At 42.4% G+C, this 20,897-nt stretch overlaps 1 protein-coding gene across 1 annotated transcript in view; it reads right to left on the bottom strand.

Annotated features, from left to right (window-relative positions):
• dnah5 (dynein, axonemal, heavy chain 5) overlaps positions 1 to 20,897 on the bottom strand; it is a 274,534-nt gene that overhangs the window by 139,126 nt on the left and 114,511 nt on the right. The window contains exons 49-59 of the mRNA XM_056286379.1: positions 19,511 to 19,752; positions 18,880 to 19,056; positions 13,891 to 14,095; positions 13,366 to 13,508; positions 8,726 to 8,860; positions 7,722 to 7,844; positions 5,038 to 5,251; positions 4,356 to 4,579; positions 3,638 to 3,849; positions 3,342 to 3,519; positions 2,594 to 2,724 (exon numbers count right to left, since the gene is read on the bottom strand). Coding sequence (XP_056142354.1) covers positions 2,594 to 2,724; positions 3,342 to 3,519; positions 3,638 to 3,849; positions 4,356 to 4,579; positions 5,038 to 5,251; positions 7,722 to 7,844; positions 8,726 to 8,860; positions 13,366 to 13,508; positions 13,891 to 14,095; positions 18,880 to 19,056; positions 19,511 to 19,752 — 1,984 coding nt within the window. The remainder of the gene's footprint in view (positions 1 to 2,593; positions 2,725 to 3,341; positions 3,520 to 3,637; positions 3,850 to 4,355; positions 4,580 to 5,037; positions 5,252 to 7,721; positions 7,845 to 8,725; positions 8,861 to 13,365; positions 13,509 to 13,890; positions 14,096 to 18,879; positions 19,057 to 19,510; positions 19,753 to 20,897) is intronic.

The following is a 20,897-nucleotide window of genomic DNA, read 5'->3' as shown; positions in this document are numbered from 1 at the left end:
CTGTGGCAACAGTGATGACATATCCCTACTAGCTGTTACAGGCAAGGTCCTAGCAAAGGTTATGCTATGCAGGATGGTGATGTACTCAGGGGCGGATCTACAGGGTGGCAAGGGGTGGCAGCTGCCACCTCTGGGACACAGTCTTGCCACCCCTGTTGCCACCCCATTTATAAATCAGATAATATGTTTTTAAAGTATATTTTATGTACATGCATGGTGAAGGTCAATGAGACCCGCACCAAACTCATCTCAAACAGAAGTCGCCGATTTAGAATCCCCCTCCCCCTCACAGGCGCGGATCTACAGGGTGGCAAGGGGTGGCAGTTGCCACCTCTGGGACACAGTCTTGCCACCCCTGTTGCCACCCCATTTATAAATCAGATAATATGTTTTTAAAGTATATTTTATGTACATGCATGGTGAAGGTCAATGAGACCCGCACCAAACTCATCTCAAACAGAAGTCGCCGATTTAGAATCCCCCTCCCCCTCACAGGCGCGGATCTACAGGGTGGCAAGGGGTGGCAGTTGCCACCTCTGGGACACAGTCTTGCCACCCCTTTGCCACCCCAGGAAAAAATCTCTAGATCCACTACTGGATGTACTTGACAGAACATCTGCTGCCAGAATCACAGTACAGTTTCAGGAAGAACAGGAGTACTGTGGATATGACTTTCACAGTAAGAGCTGCAAGAAAAGTGCCAGGAACAACATCAGGACCTTTTCATGGCTTTTGTCAACCTCTCCAAAGCTTTTGACACTGAATCGAGAGCTACTTTGGAAAATCCTGAGAAAGTTTGGGCTGTAATAGAATGTTCACAAAGCAAATTTGTGAACATTCTATTACAGTTCCATGATGGGATGGTGGCACGGGTGGCCATATGAGGACAGGAATCGGCACCCTTTAATGTATGCACTGGAGTGAGGCAGGAGTGTGTGCTGGCACTGCTACTCTTCAACAATTACCTCCTATGTGTCAAAAAACTTTTTTCATAAAGATCTGAAAGACAGTAGTGGGATAATAATAGACTTAAGGTTAAATGGAAACGTCTTCAACATCCCAAGGTTCCAGGCAACCACCAAGTTGTCTGCAGTGCAGGTCCTTGAGCTGCGGTATGCTGATGACTGCGCTCTTGTAGCTCACACACCAGAAGACCTGCAAACCATCCTTGCCGCAGTTGTGAATACCTACAGCAGGCTGGGTCTATCAGTCAACACCACCAAGACTGAAGTGTTATGCCAATGGAGGTCCAGCCTCCTGCCCACTATGTCTGTCTTCACTATAGAACACCAACCACTTTCAGTTGCTCCATATTTCAAATACCTGGGCAGCATCCTTTCTGAGGGCTGCAACACTGATCATGAAACTCACAATAGAATCAAACAAACCTCTGTAGCCTTTGGCAAACTCCGACGTAAGGTCTTCCAAAGCAAACACCTCCACCTGCACACCAAAATTGCCATTTACAAAGCTGTCTGCATCACAACTCTCCTATACAGCTGTGAAGCCTGGGTCACATACAGCTGCCACCTAAGGTTGCTGGAGTGGTTCCACATAAGCTGTCTGCAGCGAATCATGGGGATCACGAGGCGTGACCGTGTTCCTCATGCTGAGATTCTTGCTAGAACAAACTACAAGAGCATAGAAGCCACAGTCACTGAACGCCAACTGCGCTGGCTTGGGCATGTCATAAGGATGCCTCAAGGATGCCTGCCACGTCAAGTCCTGCATGGACAGTGTCATCTGGGCCACAGGTGGTCAGAAGAAGCAATACAAAGACCAACTAAAAACATTGCTGAAGAAGTGTTGTATCGACCCCTTGAGACTGGAGCAAGCTACCATCAACCGTTCTAACTGTCGGGAGATCTGCCAGATAGGTATAGAACAGCTGGAAATTGAGAGGAATGTGAAAAAACAACAGAAATACTAAGGAGACAAACAACCATGCCTGCCCCCACTAACTCAGACTTCATATGCCCAATGTGCATTAAAACTCGTGGATCAAGAATTGGACTCTACAGTCATCAAAGAACACCCCATTAACGAGGAGGGATGTCATCATCAGACTCGATGGACTACCAGCAAGCAAGTGTGTGTGTGTGTGTGTGTGTGTGTGTGTGTGTGTGTGTGTGTGTGTGTGTGTGTGTACCAGGTTTGTCTAGCCCATCCGTTTATCCATTATCCAAACTGCTTATCCTGCTGTCAGGGTCGCAAGTATGCTGGAGCATATCCCAGCAGTCATTGGCCAGCAGGCAGGGAAACACGCTCCCAGGCTGCCAGGCCATCAGAGGACAAAATACCCCCATTGGGAAAGAAAAACCTGATACCACCACCTTGTGGGGACATTTTATGGATCCCCATGAGGAAATGGTCCATTTTAGGGTTAGGACTTGAGTTTAGGGTTAAGGTTATTATTAGGATTAGATTAAGGTTAAGGTTAGGCATGTAGTTATGATGGTTAAGGTTAGGGGGTAGGGAATGAAAGTAGTCAATGAGGGGTCCTCACAAGTATAGAGTGATACGGTTTGTGTGTGTTTGTGTGTGTGTGTGTGTGTGTGTGTGTGTGTGTTCAACATGTGCACCAGAACACTACCGTGTCAATGTGATTTGAAAGATCTTGTATCCAGCGATGAAAGAGGCCAGTCTGGTTAGGCTCTGTTTGCCAGATCCCCCTACACCCACCAGCAAAGCATTACCTCTGGGTGTCCGGATTATCCTTGACACCTACAAACACCCCCAAAGCCATGAGCATACACAAATATCAGATTATTTAGAGTGTGTATTTGTGTGAAAATAACATAGTTACATATATGTGTGTGTGTGTGTGTGTGTGTGGCAGAAGGAAGGTGGCAGAACGAGAAAGAGAAAGAGTGAGTGAGGAAGTGAGGAAATTGGGATTTCTGTCTCAGAGAAAGACAGACGGTGTATATTTAATCACATGTGCACAAGCGGGCAAAAGAGAGCTTAAAAGCTCCACAAAATGTGCAGGAGTACCACTGAAGGCAAAGCTATTTTTGAATTAAGCCATCTGAGGACTTTCAGTGGAATCAGCTATGCCATTCACTCAATGGCTGTATCACTAGCGACTACAGTTGCCAGCTGTGGTTTGTCAAAGCCAGCTTTGACCTACCCTGAAAAATAAACTTTTTTTCATCGCTGGAGCTATACCCATTATGAATGTTTTTAGAACTGCCTATTTTCTTAGAGGAAAAAGCATGATGATTGAACAAACTATTGAAAGAAAGAAAGAAAGAAAGAAAGAAAGAAAGAAAGAAAGAAAGAAAGAAAGAAAGAAAGAAAGAAAAAGAAGAAAAACGAAAGAAAAATAAAATACATAGTACCTTGATCAGATGTATCATGGCATCCCTAAAGAAAACCATGTCCATACCAGCACCCCTGATACTTTCATTGTACTGATTTAAGAACATGTTAAGACGATCCATTAGACTCTCAAAGGACTCTATAGGCTCGTAGACTTTGGGCAGATCAAAGTCTGAATCCTCGGGTTCTTCGCCTGTAAGGAATCAAAAAAACCAAATAAAATTGTTGTAAAATGAGAAAGTGAAGGTGAATTCAAAGTTGTTCAAAAATCCAAAGCAAAACAAAAGGAAAGACACTGTAGCATTGTGTCGTCATTGATTGTGTGATACCTGTTGCCTCAGGTGCATCACGTAAAAAATCGACAAAGTATCTTTCCACTCCATAGTCCACTATGTTCCTCTCCTCTTCGCTGAGCTCCTCCTGCACTAGATTTGCCAGTGCCTGGTCAAACCACTCCACGTCCTCAGGCATGGTGAACCGATCTGCTATTACACACTTGCACTCATGCTTCCACAGCGCCAACAGAACCTGGGAGATACAATACAAGTGTCATTAATGACAGCAAAGACTACATCCTTCTCTCAAAGTGAATGTTTTGCTAGTTACAAACAAACAAGTTTCCTATTGTCTTGCAAGACGAATGACCGAAATTTTATTGAGCCTACTTACTTTTATTACACATTCTAAGAGTAAGGATATTAAAATCAATACTATATCAATGGTGGTATTGTTTTATTTATCTGTTCATTTGTTATATCTCCATACATACTGTATTGTCTCACTGGTAATCTAAAGATCTGAATGATTCTTTTTTCTCTATCTTATTTTATTATATCTATTTCACCTATAAGTTAAAAGCAGTGATTTTGAGCATATCCTGTGCTGGACCCTAAACAGTTGGAAGATCAAGATATTTTCTCTAATTATTCAACGAGGCCACTGGCCTGTAGAGAGCTAGCTACCTCAGCAGTGGTACTAAGCGTACCGCTGGACGATCTTTACTTTTCTCAAATGTATTAAATAAGTCTGTTCACCTGGAGGGAGTCGACCACTTCAGCAGTAGTATTTAGCATGCCTTGCCAGACCCTGGACAGATCCCTGAGGTTGAAGATGTAGTGAAACTTTGCAGGTGTCGGCAGCATCTTCACCTTGGTCATCTGCCAGAGACGACGAGTCAAGGACACCAGGCGGGGTACCATGCTGCAAACCTCCTCACTGAAGCCACGGCAGACACAGTAGTGGCCCTGACCGATCACACCTGGTTGGGATATCACAGGTCAATAGGGGGCAGTAGTTGGAAAATTGGAGGTGATTCAATTTTTAGAAGATATGCTTTAATCATGAGCAGGAAATTAAGTTAGATATGTAATCATAGGCCACAGTAACACAGTAACTGCCAAAATAGGATACATGTTGAACGACTGAGCTGGAGTTAAGCTACCTGCCAAAGTGGCTGACAAAAATAAGAGGAAATCAAACCAAAGACAATATTTAACAGTATTTTGCTAGACACCATAGTGTCATTTCAAGTCCTGTCAAAGAATGTTATGCTATTCCTCTGACTGAAAGATCAACTGTTAAAAAAGCTGCATAAAACCAGACCAAACACCATCATAAATTGAATATCTCTGAACAATCCAGTTCACTGCATCAAGTGTATCACTACACACAATCAACACAGGGTTCATACAATACCCAAATGATAATTTTACCAACCAAATATCTTGTCTATAGAAGCATTGGAGGGAAGAGTACAATTGAAGATTGAGAACTGTCTCTTTAGCCTCTGTGGAATGTCATTACGGCCTCCTCCAGGATGAATCATGGCTGCCAGGAACTGGATGTCTACAATATTGGTGAACTCCCCTGGTTTCTCTAGATTGTAAAACCCATTTTGCTCCATCAGTTGCCGGACTATTTCATTGGTGATCTAGGATAGGGGTGAAGGAAAAATTAATAATTTTAAACATTATATTGAATACATATATATGTATATGTATTAAATATATATGTATAAAATATGTATAAAATACATATTTAAAATATATATTTGTGTTTATTATAAGTCTATGATTATTGCATTCTTACTGAAGATAATTTGTTGTTTGAAATGTTTAAAATAAATTTCACATCCAATTAAAAAAAAAAACTATTTGAGCAAGCCACTGCTTCTTGGCTCCTTGTAGTTCCCTCTCTTAACAAGAGTAATTATGTGTTCTTATAGAGCTAATTTTCAACATTATGCAGGCAGCAACTAGGAACCAGTGTAATTATACAAAGAAAGGTGAGAGGAGCATGTATCTTGATGGGTTTAAAATCAAGCACCCAGCATTGTTCTGGATTCTTTGCAGTAGTTAGATTTCTCAGGCTGGGGAGCCAGCATCAAGTGCACTGCAATAGTCTGACAGAGAGATAACCAGGGCAGATCTCTTGAATGTTGTGCAGAGCAAAGGGGAGACAGCCAAAACAGTCAGAAGGTTAATGTATGAAACTGCTTTTGTTTGATGGGAGGTAACGGGTGGGTGATTAACTGAAATTAAGGTGAGGTATTGGGATCAGGGACCAGGCAAGGGAGAAGTTTGGAGACTTCATTTTCAGAGTCAGGGGAGAAGTAAGACATAATGGAAGTCTCAGGACCAGTGGTAGCGGAAGGTGGGATGACAGAAGGAAGCAGAAGCAGGGAATTCACCACTGATAGGTGCCATTTCATTCTCAAAGTAGAGGACAACGTAATTTGGAGTGAGGTAGGAGGGTATGGGGAAACAGCTTGAGGAGTCTGGAGACTTTGGAAACTGAAACCACACACGTGTACGCACACACACACACAAAAACACACACACACACACACACACACACACACACACACATATATATATATAACTTAGTCAAAATAAACACTCAACGGTAGGAAAAGTGCTTAAGAAATAAGGAGCAAAATAATCCAGTGAGTCAAGTGAATTCTTTATGAGACAGTACAAGCCTGTTTCATGCCATAAGCAATCATCAGCTGTCAATAAAGTTACACGGGGAAGAAAATATCATTAACTGCCTCATCATGCACATCATGTGTACAACGTCCAATGGGTAAGGGTTGTACCAGGTGATGTTTCATCTTCCCACCATTAAATACTGACGGCCAGCAAATCAACCAACATAGCTGAAGACGAAACATCACCTGGTACAACCCACCCTACAGTGATACCGTGGCCACATACATCAGTAAGCACTTTTTTTTTTAACTTTTGGATAATTGCTTCACCCCAGACCACCAACTGAGGAAGATATTCAATAAGAACACCATCAAAATTAGTTAAAGCTGCATGCCCAACATTTGACAAATAATATAGTCCCACAACACAAGAATCATGAACAAATCAATGACACTTTCATCACAAATGTACACCCCTAACTGCAACTGCCGTGTAAATGACTCATGCCCCCTCGAAAGAAAATGCCAGGCAAAAGGAGTTATCTACCAAGCTACCGTGACGAGAGATGACAACGGCAAAATAGAGACATATGTCGGTCTAACAGCGGGAACATTCAAAAAGAGGTTTAATGCACACATGTGTAGCTTTAGAAACAACCGTTTAAAGAATGTAACATCTTTAAGCCGTCATATTTGGTCAACGGTGAACAGAAACATTAATAATTCAACCACCTGGAAAATCCTCTCAAAAAACAAATCATGTTGAACCAGTCGTAAAATGTGCAATTTATGTCTAACTGAAAAATGTGTTATCAATTGCAAACCAGAAATGTCTACACTGAATAACAGGAATGAATTGGCCAGCAGTTGCAGATATTGATATAAGCACCTATTTTGTTATAAATAAATCAACCTTGAACTGTTAAACCTTGTATGCAACCTAACCCCCCCCCACCCCCACCCTTACTGGACCATTAGCGATCACATGTTTTTGAATTTTTGAATGTAGGCACCTCTCCCTTCCCGACTGGACATTGTAAACGTGATGTGCATGACGAGGCAGTTAATGATATGCATTTTCCTGTGTAACTTCATTGACAGCTGATGATTGCTTATGGCATGAAACAGGCTTGTACTGTCTCATAAAGAATTTACTTGAATCACTGGATTTTATATATATTATAAGACTAGAATTCTAATGAATGAAAGTATCTAGGTGCAGTATTTCTGGTGTAATGACCAATGTTGTGAACCCCAAATAGTACACTGAAGACAACAGCTTTTGTTTTTGAAACGTTTTGTTTCTTTTTCCAAAAATGATGACTATAAGTGGGACCGGGATTTGACAAGTTCCAAATTCTATTCGTGAAACTGGAACCAGAACTCAAACCCAAGCCTATTGATGACAGGCAGTACAAGCAAAGGAAAAATGTTTGGTGTTTTCTTCAATAATGTTAAAATGCCTCCGAACCTGGTCTCCCCATTTGTTGATGACAGGCATGTTAATGTCATCTATGAAGATGGACATTTTCTTCCCAGCAGGAGGTCCATAAGTGGCTCCCATCCGCTTATCCACATAACTCTCTAAAGTTCTCTATGGGAGAAGAGATGTCAGGAAAGGAGTGGGGGAGATGAGACAGTTGAATAATGACAAAGAATCACAACGTAGATAACTAGAAAGCTAGATATAGATTGATAAATAGATTTCATATAGTGCTTCTTGAGGGACTTTGTTGTCCCATCCTATACATAAAAATACAAGTTTACCTCTATGCAAATTTACATACAAACTTGCACTTTGTTACATAAATACATTTATATACTACAAAGAAACATGACATTCAGTGGGGCATGAGGGACATGGGGACACAGATAATGATGAAAGAGAGGGAGAATGAGCCAAAGAGAAAGAGTTTGAAATGGAAAGGGTGAGAAGAGAGAAAATTGAAAGGGGCAGTAAAAGTAATAATGTAGAGCTTGTTTCATCTATTCCATCCATCCATTTTCCAAACTGCTTATCCTGCTCTCAGGGTCATGGGATGTTGGAGTCTATCCCAGCAGTCAGTGGGCGGCAGGTGGGTAGATACCCTGGACAGGCCGCCAGGCCATCACAGGGCCGATCATCTATTCCACTCAGATATAATCAGCCATGACAACTGGATCAATATGCAGCTCAATATGTAGTGGGAAAAAAATAAAATAATACCAAGCCCCCCCCGCCCCCCGAGCATCAGCATTACTAATCAGAGCAGACTCAGCAAGCAGTACAACTGCTCCAGTCACTGTCGACTCATGACAAAATAGACATACACACAGGGAACCCATGAGTCTGGACTGAAAAGAAAAAAACACTGCAAAGACAATAAACCCTCAAGTCTACCTAACCTACACTAAACTGAGACTGGGATCATATTACATACAAAATGAATTAAAAAGGAAAGGAAGACGTGGAGTTAAGAGAATCCGGCTCTGTACCTGGAACATAAGTGGAGTCGTAGCAGAGGAGAAGTTAACACTCTTGGCTATGTGGATCTCTGGGTCATACTTTGACATGTAGCCTTTGATGATGACGGTCTTTGCTGTTCCCTGCTCTCCAATCAGCAGAACAGCCTGGAGGAACATTCAATTCAAAAATATTATTTGATATCAGTTATGTGAAGTGAACCAATAAATAACTATCTGTATTCGAGATCAACTGGCCTTAATTTCCGATTTCAAAAAAGAGGGAAAATATCAACATTAATCAAATATTCTGTGCTTAGGACACATTTTATTTTATTTTTTTGGATGTTTTTCCCTATTTTTCTCCCCAATTGTACTTGGCCAATTATCCCACTCATCCGAGCCATCCCAGTCACTGGTCCACTCCCTCTGCCAATCCGGGGAGGGCTGCAGACTACCACATGCCTCCTACGATACATGTGGAGTCGCCAGCCGCTTCTTTTCACCTGACAGTGAGGAGTTTCGCCAGGGGGACGTGGCATATGGGGAAGATCATGCTATTCCCCCCAGTTCCCCCTCCCCCCCAAACAGGCACCCCGACCGATCAGAGGAGGCGCTAGTGCAACGACCAGGAGACATACCCACATCCGGCTTCCCACCCGCAGACACGGCCAATTGTGTCTGTGGGGACACCCGACCAAGCCGGAGGTAATACGAGGATTCAAACCAGCGATCCCCATGTTGGTAGGCAACGGAATAGACTGTTATGCTACCTGGATGCCTGGATACATTTTATTCTAATCTGAAGGAAACTAACAGAAAATCTGTTCAAAGCAGAGTTTAAGCTGTTAAAGACGAGCCAAAAAAAAAAAAGTATTTGTTAATACCATGTAGTACATACAGCACAAGAGCTATATCAAAGTCATAGGCATTTTATGTGAATTTAAGGCGATTGTGAAATTGAAGGGTTCTCATCTCAAATTATGCAAAAATCTAAAACTTGATGATGACACTCTCAAATATGTACTGTGTCTAATTAAAATATTCAGCATGTTACAATTCTGCTACCTTACTTGGCAAACACGTTTTGAATCTTAATGACTCTTACACAGAGACACACACACACTAACACATACGTGCAAACACACACTCACATTTATAACACGGTGACATGGCTAGGTGTGCACTAAGAGACCAGATTAAAACAATGTGGTAAATACTCTACTTAAAAGCCCGTTGAACCCCCCCAGTGCTCCAAATCCCATTTGGATGGAGGGAAAGATGGTGGAAGGAGGGGAAAAGAAAAGAAACCATATTGGGCAGTGAGAGTGATATTTATCATAGCATCTGTCTGTGTGTGTGTATGTGTGTGTGTGTGTGTGTGTGTCTACTCAGCTGTAGCGACTCCACATGTAGCCAACAGTAAATGCAGCTTTAGAGACTGAAAATAAGAGATTAAATGAGCGAACGTGTGTGAAATCCTTACATCTTTCAAGCCTGCGGGCACTGTGAGTTTGCCCACAAATATGAGTTTCAATCTTAGCCCTGGATCATCCAATCTGTTTTTTTCCACATATACCCCAAACTAACAAACAAAAAGAACAGGCAAGAATCTAGTAGTCCCCCATGAAAAAAAATTTTTTAAAAATGCATGGTTTCGAAAAGAAAAATTGTGTGTGTATGTGTGTGTGTGTGTGTGTGTATATATATATATATATATATATATATATATATATATATATATATATATATATATATATGGGTGCATTGTGCATTGATTCAAAGAGAAATATCAATGCAGGCCTCAGTATATCCATAAAGCCCAATTTGAAACATAGATATAATTTAATTTTAGCATTGCCATTGCTGCTCCATTTCTGTAGTGTTTCCCTCGTTTTTTCTTCACTTCATCTGTTTTCTTCAGGATTCTTGTCTCTCACACTGCCAGAAGGGGATAGCTGACATACAGTGGCTTGGACAAGTGTTCAGACCTCTTCACTTTTTGCACTTTACTGTGTTGTAGATTTCATTTTAAATAGATAACGTTGCAATTTTTGCCCATCAATCTGTACACTTAATAACCCATAATAGCCAAGTGAAAACACGCTTTTAGAAATTTTTGCAAATTTATTAAAAATCAAAAGCTGAAATCTTTCATTTATGTAAGTATTCACACACTGCTGTGGCACTTAAAATTGTGGTTAGGTGCACCCCATTTGCTTTAATTATCCTTGAGATGTGTCAAGAATTTGACTGGAGTTCACTTGTGGCAAATTGAATAGATTGGACATAGTTTAGAAAGGCACACCTGTGTATATAAGGTCCCACAATTCGCACTGCATGTCAGATCAAAAATCAAGCCACGAAGTCTAAGGAACTCTCTGCAGACCTCCGTGATGAAATTTTAGTGCAGCATAGATCAGGGCAAGGGTATAAAACCATTTCTAAAGCCTGGAGAGTTCCCAGGAGCACAGTGGGCCTCAACAATTGTGAAATGGAAGAAGTTTGGAACCACAAGGGCTCTTCCTAGAGTTAGCCATCTAGCCAAACTGAGTAACCGGGAAAGAAGGAATTTGGTTAGAGAGGTGACCAAGAACCCAATGGTCACTCTAACAGAGCTTTTGATGTCCTCTGCAGAGATGGGAGAACTTGCCAGAAAGACAACCATCTCAGTAACACTCCATCAATCAGGCCTTTATGTTAGAGTGGCTAGACGGAGGCCCCTCATGTGAAAGGCATATGAGAGTCTACCTGGAGCTTGCCAAATAGCATTTAAAGGAATCTGACAACATGAGGAAAAAGATTATCTGGTCTGATGAGACAAAAATTTAATTCTTTGGGCAGAACTCTAAGCATAGTGTCTAGCAAACACCAGGCACTGCTCATCACCTGGCCACCATCCCTACGATCTCGCATGGTGGTGGCAGTGTAATGTTATGGGGGTGCTTCTCAGTGGCAGGGACAGGGAGAATGATCAGAAATGAGGCAAGGATGAATGCAGCCAAATACAGAGAGATCCTTGAAGAAAACCGGCTCCAGAGTGTATGCGACCTCAGACTGGGGTGACTGTTCACCTTTAAGCATGACAATGACCCAAAGCATACAGCCAAGACAACACTAGAGTGGCTTCGGGACAAGTCTCTGACTGTCCTTGAGTGGCCCAGTCAAAGCCCAGACTTTAACTCCATAGAACATCTGTAGAGACACCTGAAGATGGCAGTTCAGATGCTTCTCATCCAATCTGACAGAGCTTGAGAGGATCCGCCAGGAAGATTGGAATAAACTGCCCAAATTAAGGTGTACAAAGGATGTAGAGACTTGCCCAAGAAGACTTGAAGTTGTAATTGCTGCCAAATGTGTTTCTACAAACTACTGAATTAAAGGTCTGAGTACTTACACAAATGAAAGAGTTCAGTTTTTGATTTTTAATAGATTTGTATAAATTTCTAAAAACACATTTTCCCCGGAGGGTGTGCTCCAATTATTGGGGCATCACACTGCCCAGCCTCCCTGAGAAAGTCTACTCTAGGGTGCTGGAAAGGAGGCTTTGACTGAATGTCGAACCTTGTATCCAGGAGGAACAACGCAGATTCCGTCCTGACCATGGAACAACGGACCAACTCTTTACCCTTGCGGAAGTGCCGAGGGAGGCATGGGAGTTTGACCAGCCAGTCTACATGTGTTTTGTGGACTTGGAGAAGGCTTACGTACCGTACTCCCCCCAGTACCCCGCACTCTGTGGGGGGTACTGCGGGAGTATGGGGTACTGGGGCAGTTGCTACAAGCCATCCCGTCCTTGCATAACCAAAGTGAAAGCTGTGTCTACATTCTTGGCACAAAGTCAAACATGTTTTTGGTGGGTGTTGGACTCTGCCAAGGTTGTCCCTTGACTCTGATTCTGTTTGTAATATTCATGGACAGGGCCGATTGTATGGAAAAAGGACTGAATTAGCTCATATCAATATTTTGGCTGCTTAAAATGTATCTATATGCATTGGATCACTGATTGAGATACAAATCAAGTGGTTTCAAAGGGTGAGATGCAAACCCTAATTAGCAGACAACTGTGTAAGCCTGTGTTACAACATAAAGACTAGCATTTCTTGTTTTTTGATTTTCTTCCACCCCTTTTCTCCCCAATTGTGCTTGGCCAATTACCCCATTCTTCCGAGCCGTCCCAGTCACTGCTCCACCCCCTCTGCCGAGCCAGGGAGGGCTGCAGACTACTGCATGCCTCCTCCGATACATATTGAGTCGCCAGCCGCTTCTTTTCATCTGACAGTGAGGAGTTTCGCCAGTGGGACGCAGCATGTGGGAGGATCATGCTATTCCCCCCAGTCCCCCCTCCCGAACAGTTGCCCCGACAAACCCGAGGAGGCGCTAGTGCAGCGAACAGGACACATACCCACATCTGGCTTCCCACCCACAGACACGGCCAATTGTGTCTGTAGGGATGACGAACCAAGCCGGAGGTAACACCGGGATTCGAACCGGCGATCCCCGTGTTGGTAGGCAATGGAATAGACTGCCACGCCACCCAGACAATCATATATATATATACTTGCTTATAGATTTCATTTTAAAAAGACAAGAATTTCTTTCTCAGTGTTTGTGCTTATTTTCATGTGACAATTGAAGAATACAATACAACTCCTCTCTTTGGTGGACCCCACCTTGCCCTGCTTGGCAATAGTCTGAATGAGAAAGTCTGTCCTGACATTGTCCACGTTGGGGACCAGGATGGAGCCATATTCTGGGGTGAAGTCAGAAGGATAAATATACTCCTCCACTCTGGTGTTCCAGTGGATCCACTGACCTGGTAGGAATATAAATCTCTGGCATTATATAGCATTAGAAAGATAGGTACATGCCCTGTGGATGAGTCAATGATAATTAAACTTCTCACTGAGTCATCTACCAGACACATTGGCCTGCTGGAATGCAATAAGTCTCAGTTGACACTTTAAAATAGCATTAAAAATGTTTTAAAACGGCTGTATTAGGGACAGTCATTTGACTACCTCCAAGCTAGTCCCTTTTTTTGGGCAGAGCAACATACCATGCCAAACACTGTAAATAAGCTTCCAATCAACGAAATCCTCTCATATTGTTCTGTATAACCTGTATATGTACATAAGCTGCTTTGTGTCATACAAATATACAAGGGTCAACAGCTGTTGATGAAAAGGCATGCTTACCACTGGCTGTCACATGGTAATCAAATATGGTATCCTCGCTGTCAGGTGGAATTTCTGGTAGATCCAGATATATGGAGTCATTGTCTCTGAGCCAGGTCTCCATCTTCCTCCGGTCATCCGGTTCCAACAAAGCCCCAAGACTCCACGTCAGTGCAAAGACATACAGTCGCCCAATTTGCTCTCTGGATATCTCTCCACCTTGCTCCTATACAATGGCATAACAGTACATAAAGACAGCCAATACCCGTGATGTGTCGAGATAATCATCAGTACTTAAAATGAGCTGCAAACCTTTTTTATGCTCAGGTTAATGGCAACATTGACAAATTTACTTTCCAATTTTGACATTGTGTTATGTCCCAGTAACAGGCTGGTCACCTTGCAATTGTCCTTGTATATTACTGCACCAAGGAACCAAGTCACTTTTATAGAAATAAAATTACAACTCTAGAATTGAAAATGTGTAAAGCACAAGCTACAAATGCATTCTCAAGTTTGTGAATGTTTATTCTTATCTGTAAATGTGTATTTAGAGGCTAAAAATTATCAAGTTATTTGTGAATGTACCTTTGTAAGCTTGTCCTGGACACATTTTCACTAATGAAGTCCTGATATTATGTCTGTACATTTCTTTTTTTGGAATTGTCCCCCTTTTTCTCCCCAGTTGTATCCGGCCAATTACCCCACTCTTCCAAGCCACCCCGGTTACTGCTCTAACCCCTCTGCCAATCCGGGGAGGGCTACAGACGACCACATGTCTCCTCTGATACATGTGGAGTCGCCAGCCACTTCTTTTCACCTGACAGTGAGGAGTTTCACCAGGGGAACATAGCACGTGGGAGGATCACATTATTCCCCCCAGTTCCCCCTCCCTCCTGAACAGGCACCCCAACTGACCAGAGGAGGCGCTAGTGCGGTGACCAGGACACATACCCACATCCTGCTTCCTACCCGCAGACACAGCCAATTGTCTCTAGGGACGCCCGACCAAGCCAGAGGTAACACAGGGATTTGAACTGGTGATCCCCGTGTTGGTAGGCAACGGAATAGAGCGTTACGCTACCCGGACGCCCATGTCTGTACATTTCTTGTAGTCCCAAATAAGTGAATGCAAAACAAACCTCTCTTTAAACCCTTGTTACATCCATGAATCAAACTGAATTTTATTGGCTCCAAGACAGGGTTCCTGTGTGCGTAACGGACTGCATGATGATAACTCAAGCCCTAGGCTTACAATGACTTCACTCCACTCACAAAGGAATGAATGAAAACTGCAGGGTCGCACTCATGAATTTTTGCTAAAGTAGATGGTGTACCTTAGTTTATAGGAGGCCTGAACATTCATTTCAGTCATAGTAACCAGAAATATAGAGAGATTCTGACTATCTAAATATGGTCTAACCCTCAGATAAATATTTCCCTGATGCATGAAGCAATTTAATCTCTTCTGTTTCTTTCAGGCACGATGTGCTGCTTCAAAATAACACACAAAGAACCATCTATTTCATGATACCCAAAACTGGGACTTTAAAATAACCCGTACTTTTACTTTTACTTTCACTTTATGCGACACCACAGAGGAGGATTCGAGAGCAGGCTTATTCTCCTGGGTTGAAGAAAGCTAAGGGAGGTTAATTATGTCTTTTATAGTTCCCCTAGTGATTAGGCTATTCTGCTGGGCTTGGGCTGTTGCTGTAGAGTCATTTTTCTTCCTCTCCTGTGTGAATGAAAACTAGACTAAAATAGGTGAACTCATCTCAGATTGATCCATACATTCGTGAGTTTAAATCCACCAAATTTGAGACTTAAGGAGTTGATAGATTCCACATAAGGAATGCCTCTCTTGCTGCAAAGCAGAAAACCCATCAATATATTTGTATTTATTCTAAAGTGGTTTTCCTTATTTTTTCTGTTTTGGTGTATTTGACATCATATGGTGGTCACAAAAATGTCTTTTCATACCATAAATCCCAGTGTTCCATTTGATACGAATATGATCCTGAATGTACACAAAGCAGTCACACACAAGTCCCATTTTCCATGGGCATAGATTTTGATGTAACACCAGTAAAATATTTCAGCAGTAGCATGTGTGTTTTGGAGAAAGACTGATCAATAAGTCATCCGACATGGTAATATCAAGCAACATATAAAGCTATATCAAATATTGAATTAAACTTAATCAAATGTTGGATGGTGGATTTTTTTTTTTGATTTCAGTGCCTATTTCTTGCTCTTCCACATCTGCCAATGTCAGATGTGGAAGAGCAAGCAATAGGCTTGAAGAAGCGTGTCATTCCTTTTAGTGGCAGACTCGATGCATTACCTGTACAAGCACCATTACATTTGAACCCTTGGCAGAAATGGTAGACCCTGCCAGCCAAAGGTGGAAGCACCAGGTCAAGCAAGTCAAGGTCCTAACCATGTTTTTGCTTCATCCATGTACTAAACCAGCTGATTCTACTCAAAACCACTCTTCAGATAGGCAAGGGAAAGAAGCGAATGAAATCAGCTGGTTTAATACGTGGGTAGTGCAAACGCATGTTTAGGACTTTGACGTACTGGACCTGTTTCTTCTACCTTCGGTGAAAAACAGCATATAGAGGAGCAATTACAGAATGCTAATACACTGAATTGCGATTGCTATGGAAATACCAGTGGGTAAAGGTATCAAATGTGGCATTTTTAGTAAAAACAAAAAACAAAAAAACGTAGCTAGGCAGTATCAGTCTGTAGGATGACTTTGGCAATCAAGAAGAGGAAGAGAGTGAAGCCAGAGCCAAGCATCCAATGTTAGAAGTTGAAGAAGAAAGACTGTCATGTAGAGTTCAGAGAGGAGTTAAGACCAGCCTTGGGTGGTAGTGAAGAGTTGCCGGATGGCTGGGCAAGCACTGCAGAAATAGTGAGGGAGACAGCTAGGAAGGTACTTGGTGTGTCATCTGGACAGAGGAAGGAAGACAAGCAGACTTGGTGGTGGAATGAGGAAGTACAGCAAAGTATACAGAGGAAAAGTTGGCAAAGAAGAAGTGGGACAGTCAGAGAGATGAGGAAAGTAGACAAAAGTATAAGGAGATGTGGCATAAAGTGAGGAGAGAGGTGACAAAGGCAAAGGAAGAGCCATATGGTGAGTTGTATGAGAGGTTAGACACTAAAGAAGGAGAAAAGGACTTGTATCGATTGGCCAGACAGAGGAATTGAGCTGGGAAGGATGTACAGCAGGTTAAGTAAATGATGAATAGAGATGGAAATGTCCTGACAAGCAATGAGAGTGTGTTGAGAAGGTGGAAGGAGTACTTTAGCTGATGATGTGCGGATAGTGAATCAGGAAATGTGGTAGATTAGCATGGAGGAAGTGAGGGCAGCTATGAAGAGGAGGAAGAGTGGAAAGGCAGTTGGTCCACATCACATACCTGTGGAGGCATGGAGATGTTTAGGAGAGATGGCAGTGTAATTTTTAACTAGAGTGTTTAACAAAATCTTGGAAAGTGAGAGGATGCCTGAGGAGTGGCGAAGTACCGATTTTCAAGAATAAAGGTGATGTGCAGAACTGTAGCAACTACAGAGGTATAAAGTTGATCAGCCACAGCATGACATGTATATGAGATATATGAGAAATACTAGTGAAGGCTAGGTTAAGAGGGGAGGTGATGATCAGTGAGCAGCAGTATGGTTTCATGCCACGAAAGAGCACTACAGATGTGATGTTTGCTTTGAGAATGTTGACCGAGAAGTATAGAGAAGGCCAGAAGGAGGTACATTGTGTCTTTGTGGATTTAGAGAAAGCACATGACAGGGTGCCAAGAGAGGAGGTGTGGCATTGTATGAAGAAGTCGGGAGTGGCAGAGAAGTATGTAGGAGTAGTGCAGGATATGTTTGAGGGAAGTGTGACATGTTGGCAGATGACATTGTGATCCGTAGTGAGAGTAGGGAGCAGATTGAGGAGAGCATGGAGAGGTGGAGGTATGAATTGGAGAGAAGAGGAATGAAAGTCAGTAGGAGCAAGACGGAATACATATGCATGAATGTGAGGGAGGACAGTGGAATGGTGAGCATGCAAGGAGTAGAGGTGATGAAGGCGTGTGAGTTTAAATACTTGGGGTCAACTGTCCCAAGTAACAGGGCGTGCGGAAGAGAGGTAAAGAAGAGAGTGCAAGCAGGGTGGAGTGGAGAAGAGTATCAGGAGTGATTTGCGACAGAAGGGTACCAGCAAGAGCTAAAGGGAAGGTTTACAAGATGGTTGTGAGACCAGCTATGTTTTATGGTTTGGAGACAGTGGCACTGACGAAAAGACAGGAGGCAGAGCTGGAGGTGGCAGTGTTGAAGATCCTAAGATTTTCACCGGGAGTGATGAAGAAGGACAGGATTAGGAACGAGCATATTGGAGGGACAGTGCAGGTTGGACGATTTGGAGATAAAGTAAGAGAGGCAAGATTGAGATGGTTTGGACATGTGCAGAACAGAGATGCTGGGTATATTGGGAGAAGGATGCTGAAGACGGAGCTGTCAGGCAAGATGAAAAGAGGAAGGCCAAAGAGGAGGTTTATGGATGTGGGGAGAGAGGACATGCCGGTGGTTGGTGTGACAGAGGAAGATGCAGAGGACAGGAAGAGACGGAAATTGATGATCCCCTGTGCCAACCCCTAATGGGAGCAGCCAAAAGTAGTAGTCATTTAAAAAAAAAAGAAAAGAGGATAACATCTTGGAGGTTTTCCTTTCCAACAATTATTTTGGTATATTTTAGAATGGTATAATATTGACTCCACCCCCAACAGATATATCTATTTTGGAGAAACTGGAACTTGTCACCCTAAAACTTTTAATTGGGCCAGTATTCAAAATAGATTCTCATTTAATATGCAAAAAAACCATAAAAAAACAAACTACATTGTGTTTAATTCTAGAAGGACACAAGTTCAGCCACTCTAACATGTGAAAGTGGGCAGAAACTCTGACAGTTAAAAAGAGTAAAAACAGCATTCAGACTGTTACCTTCGGTGTTATGAGCCCCTGCAGCATGTTGATACACTGCATGATGACAAAAGCCTCCAGCAGGTCCATTTTAATCTCCAGGGACTGGACGGTGAAGCGGTAGAGCTCAGAGAAGGAGGAAGAAAAGAGATCTCTCAACACGTCCCCTTCCTGCGGGGAACGTTTCTTCAACCAGCCCTGGGAAAGGAGCCAGCATATTGTTGTAGTGTGGTTTAAAAAGAGTTGAGCTAATAAGTGGCATGTCTTTTTATATATATATATATATACACTTGTCATTTGCTGTTTAGTTTGTCCTCATATTTAAATTAGGTATATTTAATTTGTCATTGAGTTTTTTCTTGGGATTTTTTTTTCTCCAGTGCTAGTTTGGTTCTGGTATAGTCTAGTTAAGTTAAAGTTAACTGATAATAGGGAAGAACTGAAGTGAGGGGAAAGGTGCAGGATACTACTTTTGCAGATATCATAGAAAATGTACACTTGCATGCACAGCTTCAGCTACACTCAAAGGCTTCACCACAAATTCATTCATTCATACATTCACATGCACATTAACATCACACTCATCACCAATCACCCCCCCCACACACACACACACACACATGCACACATATACACTTATTCATTCATTCACCTCCAGTATGGGGCTCCAGCTGAGCACCGAGGAGCTCATGAACACCATGCCATTGCGTGAGACAGTGGCCGGAGAGGCGTTATCAATGTTGTGTGGCTCAAACACCACCTTACAGTTGGGTGCCATAGGTATACGGTCTCCGTTAGCCAGCGTCAAGGTCCTATTGTCGTCCAAAACTGAGTTTAAATTCTCAATCCAGATGGCATCAACTGGTCCATCCAGGACTATCCAGATGTGTTCTCCTGAGAGAAAAGGGCAAAAAAAAAAAAAAAAAGTTTGTTTCAAGCTGAATTTCTGAAGATTTACATGCAAACAAATGTCCTTTTTAATACTTTCTGTCACTTGCCTACTTTATACAACAGCTAATCCATTAATATCCAGATAATGAATGCTCCTGTAGTTGCTCATTTTAGTGGTTACTGTCAGGTAAGACTTGACAAAGAGAAACGATACAGCAGTTAGCATTTAGTATAGCGGCTGAATGTCGACTATAACAGTTACATCCACAATTATGACGAGGATACTCATCCTCATAATTGTGGATGTAACTTGATATGAACAACTTGAAACTTTTCACCCATTTGCTGGTAGGTGCAGGTGAAAGTTTGTCGACAATTCTGTGCATGTTGTTGACATTTATCCATGGTAAATCTTGCAGGCATTGACAAAAAATATGCCATTGTTAATAGCACACGCCAACAAACAGGAAACTGGTATGACCGCTGCTGTAGAAATCGGAAGCCAGTGGACTACAGTTATGCAAGCAATATGAGGCATCCCAGTGGTTCAACATGAAGAGTGCATACCATATGAACTCAGACCTTATTGCAGCATCCTGAGTTAAAGTCTGGCTTGGGACCTTTACTGCCTGGCATCTCTCTACTCTCTTTGCCATATTTCCTATCTCTCTCCATTATCCTGTCAAAAACAATGCGTTAAAAATGGCAAAAATAGTTTAAAAAAAAGATTTTTCCCCCCTTTTTCTCCCAATGTAGTGGCCAATCGCTCCCTATTCTAGTTCAAACACCCACCCTCGTACTGCATGCATTCGCCAACTGCATCTCTCCAGCCGGTGGTCTCGAAGGAGTCGGCCCGAACCATTGCTTTTTCTGACACACAGAGACGCATTCATGTGTGGAACACAAACCGATTCCGCCCCCCTCCTGAAGACAGCATTGCCAATTATTGCTGCTTCATCAAATCCGGCCAAAGTCGGATCTGACGAGACCGAGGCGCAAACCCCGGTCCCCAGTGGGCAACTGCATTGACACAAAGCCGATGCTTAGACCGCTACAACCACCCCGGACCACAAAAAAAAAAAATATATATTATATATATATATATATATATATATATTTATATATATATATATATATTTATATTTATA

The sequence above is a fragment of the Lampris incognitus genome, chromosome 9 (genome assembly GCF_029633865.1).
Source record: "Lampris incognitus isolate fLamInc1 chromosome 9, fLamInc1.hap2, whole genome shotgun sequence".
Classification (NCBI taxonomy): Eukaryota; Metazoa; Chordata; class Actinopteri; order Lampriformes; family Lampridae; genus Lampris; species Lampris incognitus.
This window is presented reverse-complemented; position numbering and strand designations above follow the sequence as displayed.